This window comes from Tupaia chinensis, unplaced genomic scaffold, assembly GCF_000334495.1.
Source record: "Tupaia chinensis unplaced genomic scaffold, TupChi_1.0 Scaffold000407_4, whole genome shotgun sequence".
NCBI classification, from domain to species: domain Eukaryota; kingdom Metazoa; phylum Chordata; class Mammalia; order Scandentia; family Tupaiidae; genus Tupaia; species Tupaia belangeri.
In genome coordinates, this window is record NW_006159912.1 from 3,175,981 (window position 1) to 3,193,111 (window position 17,131).

Sequence of the window (17,131 nt, forward strand, 5' to 3'; positions counted from 1 at the left end):
AATAAATAATAATAATAAATGTGTGTGTGTGCCCATCCAAGATCCAGAGAGAATGGAGGAGAAGGGATTGTCATATGACCATCCCCCAGGGGAGGAATTCTCACTTTCTGTCTCTGTTTTTCGCTCTCCAGCAAGCACACGTGCACTATGACAAAATCTTAAAAAAAAAAAATCTAAATAAAATTTCTGAGATACCATTTTAATCAGAACAAATCATTTAAACATAACTTTGTTTATAAATTAATATATAAATTAAGTACATACATGGACAGTGGGAAAGTTGATTTTATTGGAGTTTGGTATAAGTGTTATTCTTTATTTAGAGTTTAGGAGGAAAAAGCAATAATGGGCTCTTATAAACTACAAGGTATATTTTCTTCCCAGGAATTCTGCAGTAGAAACTGTAGAACAAGAACTTCTCTTTGTTGGGTCTGAGACTGGAAAACTTCTAGCCATGAGACAACTTGTTAAAAAGGTATGTTTTGACTACATTTTTAAATTTTGGTAAGGTGAATCAAGCTTTATATTTCTGGTGGGAGGTTCAGCACTATATCATCTTCATCTGGTATCACATTTAGTAACCCAGTGGTAAATTGTTCAAAACTCTTATCCCGAGGGATTGAGGCTCCCCTCTCAGAATATAGTTGTCTTTTCTTTCCAGCTCAGAGTAGACCAGGAAAAAAAAGAATCTATTGCTCTGAAAGCCTCTGTTTACCACATCTGCATATGTATTTGTTCCCTTCATTTTCTCATCCCTCTGATGGTTTCTTACAAAAGAATGGGTATGTTGTAGAATAAGTGGGACACTAAGTAGAGTTTTCTTTTAATCCCTTCAGTATCACTGAGTAGAAGTCATAGGTGAAGGTTAAGTACTAGAGGATTAGGACAGAGGACAGTGAAAGACACAAATCCTAAGCCTTGCCTCTGCTGCATAGTCTTACCATTTTGTGTAAGATGGTTTGTGAAAAAGTGCCATGGAAGGGGCCAGTCATGGTGAGCTGAGTTGGTTGAGGAATACCTTGTAGAGGAATTGTTACTAATCTGAGCCTTAAAGGTAGGAGGAGGAGTATTAAACTTGAGTAAGGCCTTAAGAGATGGAGGTGAACACCACATGTCTAGAGACTAATGGAGGTTACCTGTTTTAAGGCAATGAGTTTATGGTGAGGAATTAAAGATCAAGTTGGATAGAAAAGCTGGGGTCAGGTTGAGACAGACTACTGGACTTTTGTTTTTTTTGCTAGAGGGTGCATGTACTCAGGTGGAGAGAGAGTGAGAAAGCACTCCCCATGGGGCACAGTCACACAGCAGTTCATTCTCTCCATCTCTCCCTCCTTTTACGATTTTGGGCACACATGTACACACCCTCAAGTGTATTTCTTAATACACTGATTGAGTCTGGGACTCAAACCAGTTGGCCATGTGGGATCCAGTCATCTTAACCACTACACAACAGGCTGGCCCAAGGCTACTGGATGTTTTTTAAGAAAATGGCCACATCATTTTTAAGGAAAATTAGTTAAACAATAGCATGTAAGATGGATTGTAATGGGAAAAAAAGTTGAAAGAATGGCAACCAATTATCAGGCTTTTAAATTACTCTGGGCAGAGATGAAGAGGAAATAAATGAGGGTGACCACCTTAGTGGTAGAGCAGTAAAAATTTTTGGAGGATGAAAAGAAAAGCATTTACAAGTACTTGGTGACTACAGAAGTGGCATGGTTTCATGGTTAAGAGTGTGGACTCTGGAGCTAGGCTACCTGGATTGACATTCTGGCTCCACCATTCTAGCTTTGGACAACCGAAACTCTGTTCCAGTTTCCGCACTTGTAAAATGAGATAATAGTATCTACCTTATAAAGCTGTTTTAATATTAATAAATTAGTTTAGACATAGAAGGAATCTTTGAAAAGTTCATGGAAAATATTTATTATGAAACATTATGCATGAATTTTTATTTTTCCTTCGCCCAAAATAAACTCATACCATAATTCCAATTTTTTCCACGAACTTTTTGAAATCCCCTAGTAATACTTAAAAGTAATGTCTGCCACACTGTAAATGCTACATATGTTTTAATATCTGTAAGAGTATTATTTGGCACCAAGAAATTTAAGATTTTCACAAATATTCACATGGAGAATATATTCCAGACATTTTTAGCCATGAATGAGCTTTGGGAGATCTAAAATTATAGGTAAGATTTTGTGTGAATGAGTTTTGCCTGTTAGAAAGCTTCATAGCAGGGCCAGCAGATGTTATAACAGTTATGTCACTGGACTCCCACGTGACCACCTACAGCTGGAGTCCTAGACCTTGTAGCTTGAAAAATCACATGGGGTGTGTATGTGGGCATGCCTGAGATCATGGGAGGAGAATGGAAGAGAAGGTATTGTGGCATGGCCGTCTTCCTGAGGGGTGATTTCTCACTTTCCCTCTCACTGTCTCTGTCTTTCTCCACACCCCCCAGCACATACACCATAAGGCAAAAAAAAAAGAAAAGAAAAGATAAAACTCTTTTTGGTGGGGGAGAGATTTTTGCTATAGGGTGCACGTGCTCACCAGAAAGACAGAGACAGAGACAGACAGCAAGAAATCACCCCCCCCAGGGGGGATGGCCACGCCGCAATCCCTTTTCCTTCATTCTCCTCTTGGGATCTTGGGCAGGCACGCATTCTCACCCAGCGTGAGTTTAAGCCACCAGGTCCAGGACTCCAACCACAGTCAACTACATGGGAGTCCAGCAACATAACTATTATGCCAGTTGCTGATCCCAATAAAGAAAACTTTATAGTTTTTATTAGATTCCCAAAAGGGTGTATAAACCAAAATAAAAAGGCCAAGAAACCCATCTATGAACAATTGAAAATATAGACAGCTAATTTGAATGCCAGATGTGTGTACACACCTAAGATCCTGAGGAGAGGGCATCGTAGTGTGACAGGACACTATTGGCAGCACCCGTGTATATGCATGTGTCTTGCTCTCTCTATTTCTCTCTGAAGAAATAAGCAAAGGACTTTTTTTTTTTTTTTTTTAATTTTTTTCTGCACTTGCCGAAAAGACAGAGACAGAAAGCGAGAAATCAACTACTGGGGGGAGGGGTGGCACCACAGTCCCTTCTCTTTCATTCTGTTCTTGGGACCTTGGTCTTACACACAGATGTGCCCGGCGTGAGTTTTAAGCCACCAGGTCCAACTTGAACCACGTTGACTGTGTGGGAGTCCAGCGATACAACAATTACACCATCTGCTGATCCTACAAATGAATCCTTTTCTTAAAAAAGTCTTTCTGGGGCCTGCAGATGGAGTGGTGGTTAGGGTGCTGGATTCCCACTTGGTTGAAAACTATGTTGGTGCATGTGTGCATGTGCCCAAAATCCGAGGAGCAGAATGGAGAAGAAGGGACTGTGGTGTGGCCATCCCCTCTGGGGGATAATTTCTTAGTTCTTTCTCTCTCTAGTAAGCATATATATCCTATGGCAAAAATCTAAAGATAGATAGATAGACAGACAGATGATAGATAAAAAGTCATTCTGTTTGGTTACAGGAAGTCAGGCCCCATATATCCCAATGGCAGAGAAACACACCCAGTATGTGTGTATGTGTGCCCTAAATCCTGATAGAAATTGAGAAGAGACTGCAGTGTGATCACACCCCATTAAGGAGTGCTTTCTCCCACTCCCTCTCTCTGTCTCTCTGTCAGTTTATGGCAAGTGCACATTCCTTCTGGCAACTTGAAAAAAGAAAAAGAAAGCTGGTTTGAGAGAGAGGCAACACTTCATGATATAAATTATAAAAGCAATTTGCTTAGAATTAGTAGTTGACACTGAGATTTATTTAACACAATAAGATAAAAATTATATGGATAAAAGTAAGAACTAAGTACTATGCTTTGGAGAAATATGATTAAGATAAATAATGGATTTTAAAGCAGTTACTACATTTTAAGTAGAATCAAAGTTCTGAGGCACAGAAGCCAAAAGATGATTGTTTCAAAGAGAGGGCATCCATTATTGTAGGAAGATGAAGGGGCATTCATTAGACAAGGTCATTGGAATTAACATGAAGGAGAATACAGTTCAAGGTGAATGGAAAGAATCCCATGTAGAGAATGGTTGGTGAGGAAGATGGAGGCAGATTTAGACCACTGGCTTGAGAAATTTGGCAGTGAAAATACTAAATTTAATTGGATTCTTTCATGAACTAAACTAAAATCACATTAAGAAATACTGAGCAATTGTCTTCTTGGTTATGGCCTATGTGTGCTGATTTTTGTCTTTCTTTGTTTAGGGTTTCGATCCTCCTGTGCTTGTCTTTGTTCAGTCCATTGAGAGAGCTAAAGAGCTTTTTCATGAACTCATATATGAAGGTATTAATGTGGATGTTATTCATGCAGAGAGAACACAGCAACAGGTAAAGTCAAATGTGTACTTTCAAACTATAAAAAACTACTTAATTTTACAATATTGGGGACCAGCAGTTGGCGTGATGGCTATGTCGCAGAACTCCCATGCAGTCGACCACGGTTTGAGTCCCAGACCAGTGGCTTAAACTCAGGCTGTCAGGCTGGGCATGTGTGCGTGCCCAAGATCCTAAGAGGAGAATGGAAGATAAGGGATTGCAGTGTGGCCATCCCCCCTGTTGGGGGGGGTGTGATTTCTCATTTTCTGTCTCTCTTTGTCTTTTTGGTGAGCACACACACCCTATAGCAAAAACCTCTCCAAAAAAAAAAAAAAAAAAAGTACAATATTGACATTACATTTATGAAGTGCCTCTTTTTCATTCCTAGAGTCATACTAAAAGGCATTTAATATATGTTCTCTTACCCAGAGGGATAACACAGTCCACAGCTTCAGAGCAGGAAAAATCTGGGTCCTTATTTGTACAGCCTTGCTAGCAAGAGGGATCGATTTTAAAGGTGTGAACTTGGTGATCAACTATGACTTTCCAACCAGCTCAGTGGAATATATCCACAGGATAGGTAAGCTGTCATTTTTTTCTTCCTCTCTTCACCTAATTCATCTCTCTTAGCACTTCTATTCCTGTCAGACATGCTCATTTTTTAGGCCTGTGAAAATCTAATGACTTTTATATGTGAATCTACAGAGTCTCTCTTCCATAAAAAGAGGTGTTTTATGGTGTGATTTATTTTAGGTCGAACTGGAAGAGCAGGACATAAGGGGAAAGCTGTTACATTTTTCACCGAAGATGATAAACCATTATTAAGAAGGTAAATAAAGAAAAATAACTTAGTATTAAGTTGGCAAAATTGCTTTATTATTCTTATGTGAATGTTAAATGAACAGATAATTATAAAATAGCTGTGTTCCAAAGTTTGTTGATGGTATTAGCCAAATTTTAGTGGTGAGAAAAGGAAGAATGACCAGAAGACCTCATTTTCACCTTTCCATTATTTGGAAATATTCAAAACAGACTATTCATTTTAAATTTTAGACTTACAGAACTCTCTTAATAGCCATCAGTTGAGGTTACCTGCAATGTAATGTGAATATTCTTGAATTAGTGAACAGTTTTTTTCCCTTTCAATTACTGAACAGTGTAAAGTTTCTTACTCCAGAGCTAGTCAGCATTCTCTCTTACCACAGTGCATCCTTTTCCTTGTTCTTAGGAGCAAGTGGAGTTTTATATTTGATCAACTGCCATATTGGGAAAAAAATTGAGTAACACATTCTGATATTATTCAATTGTAGTCTTTGAAGCTTGGCTAAGATACGATATACTTTTAGAATCTCCAGGCATAATTTAGCCCATCATAGATTTTCATGTAGAAGCTGAGTCTCCTGCATTTTGCTGCCTATCGTAATTTTTGATTGACGGTCGTTAACAGCACGTTGCACTTCTAACAAAGGAAATTTAGTTTGACTCAAGGGAGTTTATACTTTGATCCGACTGTCAGCATTGATAAAGATTTCGATTTGTACCTGCTAAGCTTTGGGTCTGTCAGCCTTTGTTACCACTTTGAGGAGGCTTTCACATCAGCCTAGATCCACCTGAGGTCTCCTCAGCACCTCCAAGCATGTGAATCTGATGACCCAAATAGCAGTGTAAGCATGCACCTCAGTTTTTCCTCGTAAAATGGAGATAATGATAGTATTTACCTTGTAGGGCTCTTGTGAGGTGTGCATAAGTTAACTACACCTGCAAAACGTCCAGTAATGCTAACCCCAGAGTAAGTACTATCACTTAATAAATGTAACTTTCTCTCTGACTTTAGTCAGTGTTTCCTTCAATAAAACAGTCCAGAGCCCAGTAGCTTTTTTTAGGGCTTGATAAATGTGGACATAGCTATCTCAAGTTATTCATCATAGTGCATTGATTTCAGTCCAGTCAATAGCTCTCTGAGTCGTCAGACATGCTTATATGTAATGATAATTGGTAATAGCACATCAATACTTAATTGGTCTACTTTGTGTTTTAGTTCCTCTTACGTTGTGCAGGTTTATGGATATATTAGTTCGATAAGGTATAAGTTTATGTTTATGGGGTCCTTTTTTCAGTGTTGCCAATGTTATACAGCAGGCCGGTTGTCCCGTACCAGAATATATCAAAGGCTTCCAAAAATTACTAAGGTACAATCTTGAATTTACCTGTAGTTTCTCTCTCTCTGTCTCATTGTATATACATTCCTACTTTTGTTTTGTTGTTAGCTTTCTTGCCTTTTACTTATAATATGAGTATGTGTCCTTGAACTGTGCATTGTTTAGTTTTGCATGTTTTTGATCTATAAATTATACCAGTCAGGATGTGTTCTTCTCTCACGTGCCATTCTTGGTTGACATTCAGTTTCTTTTTGTTTTTTATTAATTTTTGTATTGTGGTAAAATTCGTAAAAAATTTACCATTTCAACCATTTTTAAGTGTATAGTTCAATGTTTATTTTCCATAATGTTGTATAGTCACTACCACCATCCATCTCCAGAACTCTTTTCCTCTTGTAAAACTGCAACCCTATAGGGGCCAGCAGGTGGCATGGTAGTTAGGCTGAACTCCCATATGGCTAACCATAGTTTGAGTCTCAGATCTGGCAGTTTGAAACTCAACGCTTGGCACACGTGAATTGCATGCCCAAAATCCCAAAAGGAGAATGGAAGAGAAGGGATTGTGGTGTGGTCATCCCTCTGGAGGGTAACTTTTTTTTTTTTTTTTTTTTGGGTGCTTTTTGTTATAGGGGACATTGACTTTTTGAGTGCTTTTTGCTATAGGGCACATGCACTTGCCAGAAAGACAGAGAGAGACAGAAAGCGAGAAATCACCCCCAGGGGGGTGGCCACACTGCAGTCCCTTCTCCACTCTCTTCTCAGGATCTTGGACATGCATGTACACACACCCAGCATGAGTTTAAGCCACCGGATCCGGGACTCGAACCGCAGTCCACTACATGGGAGTCCAGGAACATAGACATTATGCCAAGTGCTGGTCCTTAGGGTGACTTTTTACCTTCTTTCTCTGGCAAGTGCATGTGCCCTATGACAAAAACCTAAAAAAAAATTTCAACTCTGTACACATTAAACAATAGCTCCCCATTCCTCCCTCACTAAACCCCTAGTAAAGACCATTCTACATTCTGTGTGATTGTCACTATTCTACCTCATGTAAGTGGCATCATACAGTATTCGTTTTTTGTAGTGACTTATTTTCATTTAGTATAATGTCTTCATTCATGTTGTAGCATGTGTAAGAATTTCCTTCCTTTATAAAGCTGAATAATAGTTGTGTGTATCTACTACGTCTTACCCATTCGTCTGTTGATGAACACTTGGGTTCCTCCCAGGTTTTAGCTATTGTGAATAATGCTAATATGAACACAGGCATACAAATAAGTCTTCAAGATCTGCTTTTATACATTCTTGATTTTATACTCTTTCTTACTTACTATAGATATAATAATATTGCTGCTTTGGGACCAGCGTTTAGCGTAATGGCTATGTCACTGGACTCCTATGTAGCCTACCGCGGTTCAAGTCTCAGACCTGGTGGCTTAAACTTAACGCTGGGCGCGTGTGCGTGTGCACCCAAGATCCCGAGAGGAGGGTGGAGGAGAGAGGACTGTGGCATGGCCATCCCCCCTGGGGGATGATTTCTCGCTGTCTGTCTCTCTGTCTCTCTCTCTCTGTCTGGCAAGCACACACACCCTATAGCAAAAACCTCTCCAAAATAATAATAATAATAATAATGCTACTTTCAGAGGGGCACATGCACTCACCAAAAAGAAAGAGAGAAAAAAGGAGAAAGCACCTCCTCCCCTAGTGGGGCGAGGTCATGCCGCAATCTCTCCTCCTCCAGTTCTTCATCCTGTCAGGATTGGGGGCATACGCACACATGCACCTGGTGTCTTTTTCAAACCACTGAGGCAGGGATTCTAACCATGATTGGCCATGTGAGGCCCAGCTCATTTAATCACTAGGCTCCAGGGCCAGCCCTAACAATTTTGCTTTTAAATATTTGTGAATACTATGTTATTTCCTTGCCAGTTTTTTTATCCTTGACATTTTTTTTTAAGAATTACTTTATAATTTCTAAAGTTATACCAGCAGTTGGTGTAATGTCTATGTCGCTGGACTCCCATGTAGTTGACTGCGGTTTGTGTCCTGGACCCAGTGGCTTAAACTCACTCTGGGTGCGTGTGTGTGCGTGTCCAAGATCCCGAGAGGAGAATGGAGGAGAAGGAATTGTGGTGTGGCTATCCCCTCTAGGGGAGGGGATTTCTTGCTTTCTGTTTCTCTGTCTTTCTGGCGAGCGCACACGCCCTATAGCCAAAAAAAAAGGCCTCTTCCCCCCCAAAAAAAATTTTTTTTAATTTTATTTTATATTTTGTTTATTTATTTATTTAAATTTGACCAGAGAGGGGCAGAGTGTGAAAAGAGAGAGAGAGAGGGAAAGGGAGAAAGCAAGCTGCCAGGTCTAGGACTTGACCCATGGTCAGCCATGTGGGAGTTTAGCACCCTTAACCACCAAGTCACCTGCTGGCCTCATCCTTGAAATTTTTAGAAAAAATTTTGCCCGAGGGTATGCTTGCTTACTGGAGGAAGACAGAGAGAAGGAAAGTAAGTAAGTACCCTCCATAGGGAATGGTCATCCTGTAATCCCTTCTCTTGAGATTTTGGGCCCACAGACACCCAGCACATTTTCCATGCTGCTGGGTCCAGGATTTGACCCATGCAGTCAGTCATATGGGATCTAGCTCTCTTAACCACTACACCACAGGGTGGCCCCATTCTTGACATTTTAAGTATTAATATTTTAAAAATGTATTCAGTGTGAGGGAAATATGTTTAGGATTGTTTTAATTAATAAAACTGTAAAAAGTAGTTAATCAAAATCAAACTCTTAAGGTTTGCTGACATAAAATAAAAGGTTAACACAGGACATAGTTGTTTGTTTTTGTTTAATTTTTGCCTGAAGGTGCATGTACTTGCTGGAGAGAGACAGAGAGATGGGGTTGGGGGAGATAAGAAAGCACTTCCCGTGGAACATAGCCATGCTGCTGTCCTTCTCTGTTTCTTCCCTCCTTTCACAATTTTGGACACACATGCACACTGCCCAGGTGTGTTTTTCAAGCTGCAGTGTTCAGGATTTGAATTGTGGTGTTGGTCATCTGGGATCCAGGCCACAGGCTAGTCTCAACAAAGGACATATTTTAATCATTATCAGTGCTTTTTAAAAAAGTCGATTGACAGATCAACAGATGTCATAATGGTTATGTTTCTGGATTCCCATGTAGTCAACCATAGTTCAAGCCCCAGGCCTGCCAGCTTAAACTTAGGCTGGGTCTGTGTGTGTGCATGCCCAAAATCACGAGAGGAGAATGGAGGAGAAGGGATTGCAGCGTGGCTATCCCCCCTGGGGGGGTGATTTCTCGCTTTCTGTCTCTGTCTCTCTCTGCTTTTCCGGCGAGCGCAAGCACCATATAGTAAAAACCTCTCTTTTTAAAAAAAAAACTTGAATTTATCATCGCTTTGGGTTGTAAATGCTATTAAGTAATCTAGTTTATTAAAGTGGATACAGCCCCACTTTAAACTAGGAAATGCTTTAAATATGAATTGAATTTTGTGATCAGGAATCAAAACTAATTTTAGCTTTAACTCTTCTAAATGAAGTTGCACTTAATTTGTTTCCTCTTTGTAACTTTCAGCAAAGAAAAGAAAAGGATGATTAAGAAACCATTGGAAAGAGAGAGCATTAGTACAACTCCAAAATATTTCTTAGAAAAAGCTAAAGCTAAACGGTAAGTATATGGTAAGAAAAGTTGCTGTTTGATTCTCTCATATAGTCATGGTTGGTTTTATCTTTTCATGGGGTAAATTTTAAAAGTAGAATTCCCAGTCCTACAGTCTGTTATAGAAGGATAAACACAATACATTTTCGGTTGCCCGTAATTTGGGGACTTAGAGGACTTAATCTTGGAATATTTCTGTGTTTGTATATTAATGATACGGTTTTGTCCATTTTTGAAAATGTGGTTTCAGGGACCAGCAGTTGGTGTAATGGCTATGTTGCAGGACTCCCATGTAGTCGACCGCGGTTCAAGTCCCAGAACCGGTGGCTTAAACTCAAGCCGGGCATGTGTGCATGTGTGCCCAATATCCTGAGAGGAGAATGGAGGAGAAGGGATTACAGCATGGCCATCCCCCCGAGGGGTGATTTCTTGCTTTCTGTCTCTGTCTCTCTCTCTGTCTTTCTGGCACGTGCACGAGCACTGTAGCAAAAACCTCTCCAAAAAAAAAAAAAGAAAACGTGGTTTCAGTTAAGTATAAATTAGCATTGCACTACCCTAATCCCTACACAGCTTGCTTTAGGAAGTGCTATGGAGACCAGTAGTTAGGACCATTGACTCATATTGTTTAAATCTTCCTTGAAGCTCCACATTTTGGGCAGGATGTCAGTATAATCTTTTTTTTTTTTTTTAAGAGATTTTCGCTATAGGGCATGTGTGCTTACCGTAGAGAGAGAAACAAAGTGAGAAATCACCCCCCCTCCAGGGGTCATGGGCACACCACAATCCCTTCTCTTCCATTCTCTTGGTATCTTGGGCACACATGCCTGGTGAGAGTTTTAAGCCACTGGGTCCAGGACTCGAAGTTTCAAGCATTGAGTCCAGCAACACAAGCATTATTCCATCTGCTGGTCCCAGTATAATCTTGAACTTATGCTGAAGCACATCGTAATACTTCTAAGAAGTATTACTTGGCTAACTGTGGTGTACTTTATCTGAGGTTTATGAGGATTTTAAAGCATAGACTTTCTTTTTAGTGTACATAAGGGCCACCTTATGTTGCCCACTAATTCAGGGAAGCTACATGTTTTTATAGGGGCAGGTAGGCCAAAATACTCTTGAACAGTGTAATTCTTTCCACTATTTAAAGAAAACAGCACTTTTTATATTCTACCAATACCAGGTTAATATGTGCTCTAATAGCATTACTTAGATTGGGACCAGGGTGGTAACATAGTACACAAGTGTTGTTAGGACCACATGGAAAATTGTGGGTTCTGTTCCCTAGTTGACGTGCACATTTTCCTGATCCTGGCTAGCTGAGAAGGCTAGTGGGATTGCAGCCTGAAACCCTTTTAACAGAGTTTGTCTGTCTGTCTGTCTATTTTTTTCTTTCTTTCTTTTTCTCTGTCTCATTCTCATAAATGATATAAATAAACTTTTAAAAATGCTTCAAAGTAAATGTTCACTTTGTAATGTGCAAAGAGGAACTCAAAGCCTATTTAAAAATAAAAACTAGCATAGACCAGTCTTATAGAGCAGCAGTTAAACACTATATATTGGGAGCCAGATCCCACATGGCCTACAGCAAGAAGTTTGAGTCCTAGCCCCAGTGGCTTGAAAAATACACCAGGCATATGTACATGTGTGCCCAAAATACTGATGGGATAGAAAAATGGAGAAAAAGGGATTATGTTATGACCACACACCATTGGGGTGTGTGTTCACTCTTTTTTTTGTCTCTGGTGAGTGCACATGCCCTTTGGCAATTAAAAAAAAATAAAAAACATCTTAAAAAAAGAATTGCTAAATTCTATTTCTTTTTTTCTTTTTTGAGAGATTTTTGCTATAGGGCACATGTGCCTGTTGGAGAGACAAAGAGAGAGTGAAGGTGAGAAATCACCCCCTGATAGGATGACCTTGCCACAATCTCTTTCTTACTCCATTCTCCTCATGGAATTTTGGGCATGCATACACAAGTGCCCAACTTGAGTTTTAAGCTACAGGATCCAGGATTTGAACTGCAGTCAACTACATGGGAGTCCAACAACATAACCATTACACCCTCTGTTGGCCTCTTTTTTTCTTTCCTTTTTTTTGAGAGATTTTTGCTATAGGGCATATGTGCTCACTGGAGAGACAGACAGAAAGTGAGAAATCACTCCGTGGGGATGGCCACACCACAATCCCTTCTCCTCCAGTCTCTTCTGGAGATTTTTGTGTGCATACACATGAGCCCAGCATGAGTTTTAAGCCATTGGGTCCAGGACTTGAACTGCAGTCAACTACATGGGAGTCCAACAATGTTACCATTACACCATCTGCTGGTTCCCCCTCTATTTATTTATTGTGTGTTTTTTCCTGACAGTGCCATCCATGGCATAGGATATTATTATTGTGAAATAAACTATTTATTTCCATTACCTTATGTCTATTCCATGGAAGTCTTTACAAAATAGTTTCCAGGACTAGCAAATGGCATAGAGGTTACGTCGCTGGACTCCTACATGGCTGACCATGGTTCAACTCCTGGACCTGGTGCTTTGAAACTCATGCTGGGCTCATGTGTGTGCATGCCCAGGATCCCAGGAGGAGAATGGATTATGGCTTGGAGATTCCCCCTGAGGGGTGATTTTTCAGATCTCTTTCTCTCTCTATCTGGCAAGCACACATACCCTAAGGCAAAAACCTCTACCAAAAAAAAAAGGAAAGAAAAGAAAAGAGTTTTCCTCAGCCAGTAGGCATTTACTGAGTTGTCCTGCAAGGTACTTGGTGGTGGTAGATAGACATGTGAATATCAAAATGAAAGCCCTTTCCTAAGTTCAGGAAAGAAGATTAGTATATACAAAAAAAAAAATCAGGAAGTACTTGTTAAATAAGAGTTTAGAGAAAGAAAATCACTATGGATTGGTATAGTGAAAATTTCAAGGTGGAAGAACTGTCATTAAGATATAGGCAGGCAGTAGGATCAAGGTGAACAGAGGTGTGAAAACTGGTATGCACTCTCCGTGTAAGTGGAGTGAGAGTTGTACTTGACATTCTGATATCGACTATGGAAATAATGTTCATTTCAAGTGTATATTGTATACAGAGTGCCCCAAAGTGTTAATGTACTTTTAAACTTTAATAATTTGGGAAGAATAAGTGCTACAAACTTAGAGAAATGTTATTTGAAAGATTAGTTTCATTTTATTTGTACTTAATTCAGTTTTATCAGATCTAATACTTGTTTTTTACTATAATTGTTTTGTGGCCCCAGTTTCTGGGTGACACTTCAGCCAGTGATTGGTAGAGAATGTTGTCACGCTTGGCCACCTTGGTGACCTGATCTCTCTCAGTCTTTTTGGGATGGAGAGGTCAAATCACAGCTGTGCACTCATCAGAACCTCATGATTCAGATTATTTTAAAGTTAAGATTACAAATGCAGGCCTTTCAGACGCTAGGCAGCAATGAAAAGTTTTTACAAAGGTTAAAAATCAGTTGAAGTCTAAGATGGTGGCTATGTTGAAATTTAATAAGATTTATATTACATGTGCTTTCCACCACCCAACCAAAACCACAGTGCAAATTTGCAACAGAGGAGGAAAAAAGAACCAAAACTTTCAAGGCCCTGCTTTTTTTCTTAAAAGTACTTTAAAAAGGGAAATTTGTTTGTATTTACATTTTATATTTTTGTACATATCGTTAGGGGTCAGCCATTTTTGATGATCTTGGATGACCAAACCAGCCTTTGGAGCGTCTTCTGTCCTACTTCAGATTTACTTGTGGTGTGACCATGTTCACTCTAATTTCAAAGGAGATGGGGGCCGACAGTGGCGTGGTGGGTAAGGGCACTGGACTCTTACATGGCTGACTGCTGTTAGGTCCTGGAACTGGTGGCTTGCTTTCTCACTTAGGCTTTCTCCCTCTCGTTCTCTTGCTCTTCCCTCTCTGGTCAAATAGAAATAAATCAGTAAATAAATAAAGTTAAATAATTCTTAAAAAAAAAAAAAAATCTCAGGAGGAAAAAATCTTGTAAAAAGGGCAAAAACAACAACAAAACAATCTTATTCTGAGCATTCCAGTAACATTTTTTGTGTATGTACTTAGTTATACTATAAGCAGTTGGTTTGTATGAGATGGTTAAAAAGGCCAAAGATAAAAGGTTTCTTTTTTTCCTTTTTTTGTCTGTGAAGTTGCTGATTATTTATTTATTTTTTGCCCTGTTTGATGTATGTGTGAAACAGTGTTGTACAAAAATAAACTGGAATTTTATTTTTCTGAGTTTCTAAAAAATAATAATAAGATTTATATTAATATTTTAAATAATTATACTTTAAATATTGGTTTTTGTCAGTTCACAGCATATGTACTTCTGAGATTATTGAAATTTAAAACAGCTCAGATTTGGAGGACACTTGGTGTAAATCTTGTCACATTGGTCTCCTTCTTTAGGTGCTTTGCTTATTTCTCCATTTTCTTCACATTTTAAAGGCCATGCTTCCTAACATGGTATATAAATAAGGCCGATACAAACAAGACCCATCAATATCTGGCTTCAGCATTGCAGAGTGTTTTGTTACCACTAAACTACTGCAGAGTTACGTGGTTTACTATTCCTTTCCTTTCTTCACCCCCAGCCTCCACCTTTGAGCTATGATTCTGAGTCCCTGTTGCATAAGGGATCTCACTTAAGGCACTAAATATTCAACCTGATGCAGTGGAGGAGATAAGTGGATTTGGAGCCAGAAGAACTGGTTCCAGTGTCTACTTTCTTATGTGACTTTGGGCGAGTCTGTTCACCTCTCAGCCTCTTTCCCCCTACAGAAATAATTATATGAATAATACAAACTCTGCTACTCAGGGTTAGGTGGAAGATAAAATGAGTTAATAATACCAAAGCATTTTGTATTACTATAATATGCAGCTATCAATTATTTCCTCAAAACTTTGTTTTCTTTGTTACCCCCTAATTAACAGCATTCAGTTGGTTCCAGAATCTGACTGCCAGGGCTAAGTTTTCTATTGAGTATGTGTGCTCACCAGAAAGAGATGAGAGAGAAGGTGAGAAAGCAAGTCACCAAGTCCGGGACGCAAATCGCAGTCAGCCATGTGGGAGTCCAGTGCCTTAACCACCACAGCACCTGCTGGCCCCATGGCTAACATAGATTACCAGTATGTGATGTGACGACTGGCAGGTTACTTAACCGCTCTGTACCCGGTGTCCCTCATCCATAAAATGAGGTTAATAATAGCTCTTCATAAGTTGTTAGAAAGATTACCTGAATAATAAATGCAAAGCACTTATAACAGTGTCTAGGACTCACTGAGCACTGTGTCGGTGTGGACTCATTACAACAGGATCAAGCTGTCTTTCGTACATGTAAGAGTTTGTGAAGTTTTGTGTGATGTTTTTGGCTCACTTTGATAGTGATTATCTAAAGGGCAGAGAGAAATGTCTAATGGATCTTTGTGTCCTGATGCCTCACCTACCATTCATAGATTTCAGTAAGGGCTTATTAAACTGTTAGAGTTCCAGAAAGTAACTGTATCAATAATTTTGATTCAATTCTCCTTTTCTTTTCACAGGAAAAATGTTACTTGTCAGAGGAACAAGAAAGTAGCTTTTGATGGCAAAAGTTAAAAACAGACTTTATGACTATCCAGAAGTAATTTTATGATCCCAGAGTAAATGCTGTTTTTATGGACTACTTTAAGTCAAGTCACCTGTACCAAATATTTGACATCATCTACAAGCACCTGGGTTGGTGAAAGCAATCCTAAAGTAGCAACGCGTCCTGTCACATTTTGATTTATCGGTGACTCTTAAATGGTTATTTAGTGGAAATAACATTGATATTTCTGTACTTTGAATACATTGCAGTACTTCTTATAGAAGAACAAAAGCATATGCTAAAAGTAGCAATCCCAAATATGGTGACCTTGTTAGGATTTTTCCCTTCAAGTATGAAGATGCAATGATGTGACGTATGCCATGGAAAGGCATCTGGAACAGAATCTTGAAATAAAGTCTTGCGATTGAATTCAAATGACCTTTTTACCCACCTACTCCACTTTTTTTTTTTTTTTGGATGGACAAGAAGCAGCATAGACTATCTACCAAGAAGAAACCTACTGCTCTGTTGAATATATCATTTATTGATGGCCTTTTCTGATGCGAGCCACAACAAAGAGATGCTGCTTCTATTGCTCGTTATTCAAGTTTCCTAGGATTTTAAATTATGTGGTCTATTATTAAAGTGTCCTTATGGCTCATTGGCAAGATAATGCATTCCTTAGTAATGTTACAGTAACGAGATTATGATCAGCCTCTGCTTACTCAATTTCTATAATTTCACCATGCTTTTTCTTATCTCTTTCCATTTAAGATGATTTTATTCAAAAACTGAAAAATTGTTGTGTTTTGTTTTTAAGATTTATTTTTTTATTTAATTTTATTATTCATTTATTTTAATTTGACCAGAGAGAGAGACAGAGAGAGAGGGGGAAAGTGAGAAAGCAAGCCACCAGGTCCGGGACTTGAACCATGGTCAGCCACATGGGAGTGTCTAGCACCTTAACACCGTGCCACCTGCTGGACCCTGAAAAATAGTTCTTTAAAGAATTTTTTATTTAGGGATCAGCAGTTAGCGTAATGGCTATGTCGCTGGACTCCCACATAGTCGACCGCAGTTCGCATCCTGGACCCAGTGGCTTAAAACTCACGCTGGGCATGTGTGCGTGCATGCCCAAGATCCTGAGAGGAGAATGGAGGAGAAGGGATTGCGGCATGGCCATTCCTCCTGGGAGATGATTTCTCGCTTTCCGCCTCTCTGTCTGTCTCTGTCTGGTGCGAGCGCACGCACCCTATAGCGAAAACCTCTCCAAAAAAAAAAAAGAATTTTTTATTTGATGCCT

General features: G+C 39.3%; 1 protein-coding gene across 3 annotated transcripts in view; it reads left to right on the top strand.

The window, feature by feature from the left end:
• Positions 1-16,068, top strand: part of DDX52 (DExD-box helicase 52) — a 35,898-nt gene extending 19,830 nt beyond the window's left edge. For all 3 annotated transcript variants that reach the window (XM_006154429.3, XM_027774169.1, XM_027774170.1), the window contains exons 10-16: positions 385-475; positions 4,290-4,412; positions 4,830-4,980; positions 5,154-5,229; positions 6,518-6,589; positions 10,153-10,245; positions 15,803-16,068. In XM_006154429.3, coding sequence (XP_006154491.1) covers positions 385-475; positions 4,290-4,412; positions 4,830-4,980; positions 5,154-5,229; positions 6,518-6,589; positions 10,153-10,245; positions 15,803-15,857 — 661 coding nt within the window. In that variant the 3' untranslated portion in view covers positions 15,858-16,068. The remainder of the gene's footprint in view (positions 1-384; positions 476-4,289; positions 4,413-4,829; positions 4,981-5,153; positions 5,230-6,517; positions 6,590-10,152; positions 10,246-15,802) is intronic.
• Positions 16,069-17,131: the final 1,063 nt, after the last annotated feature.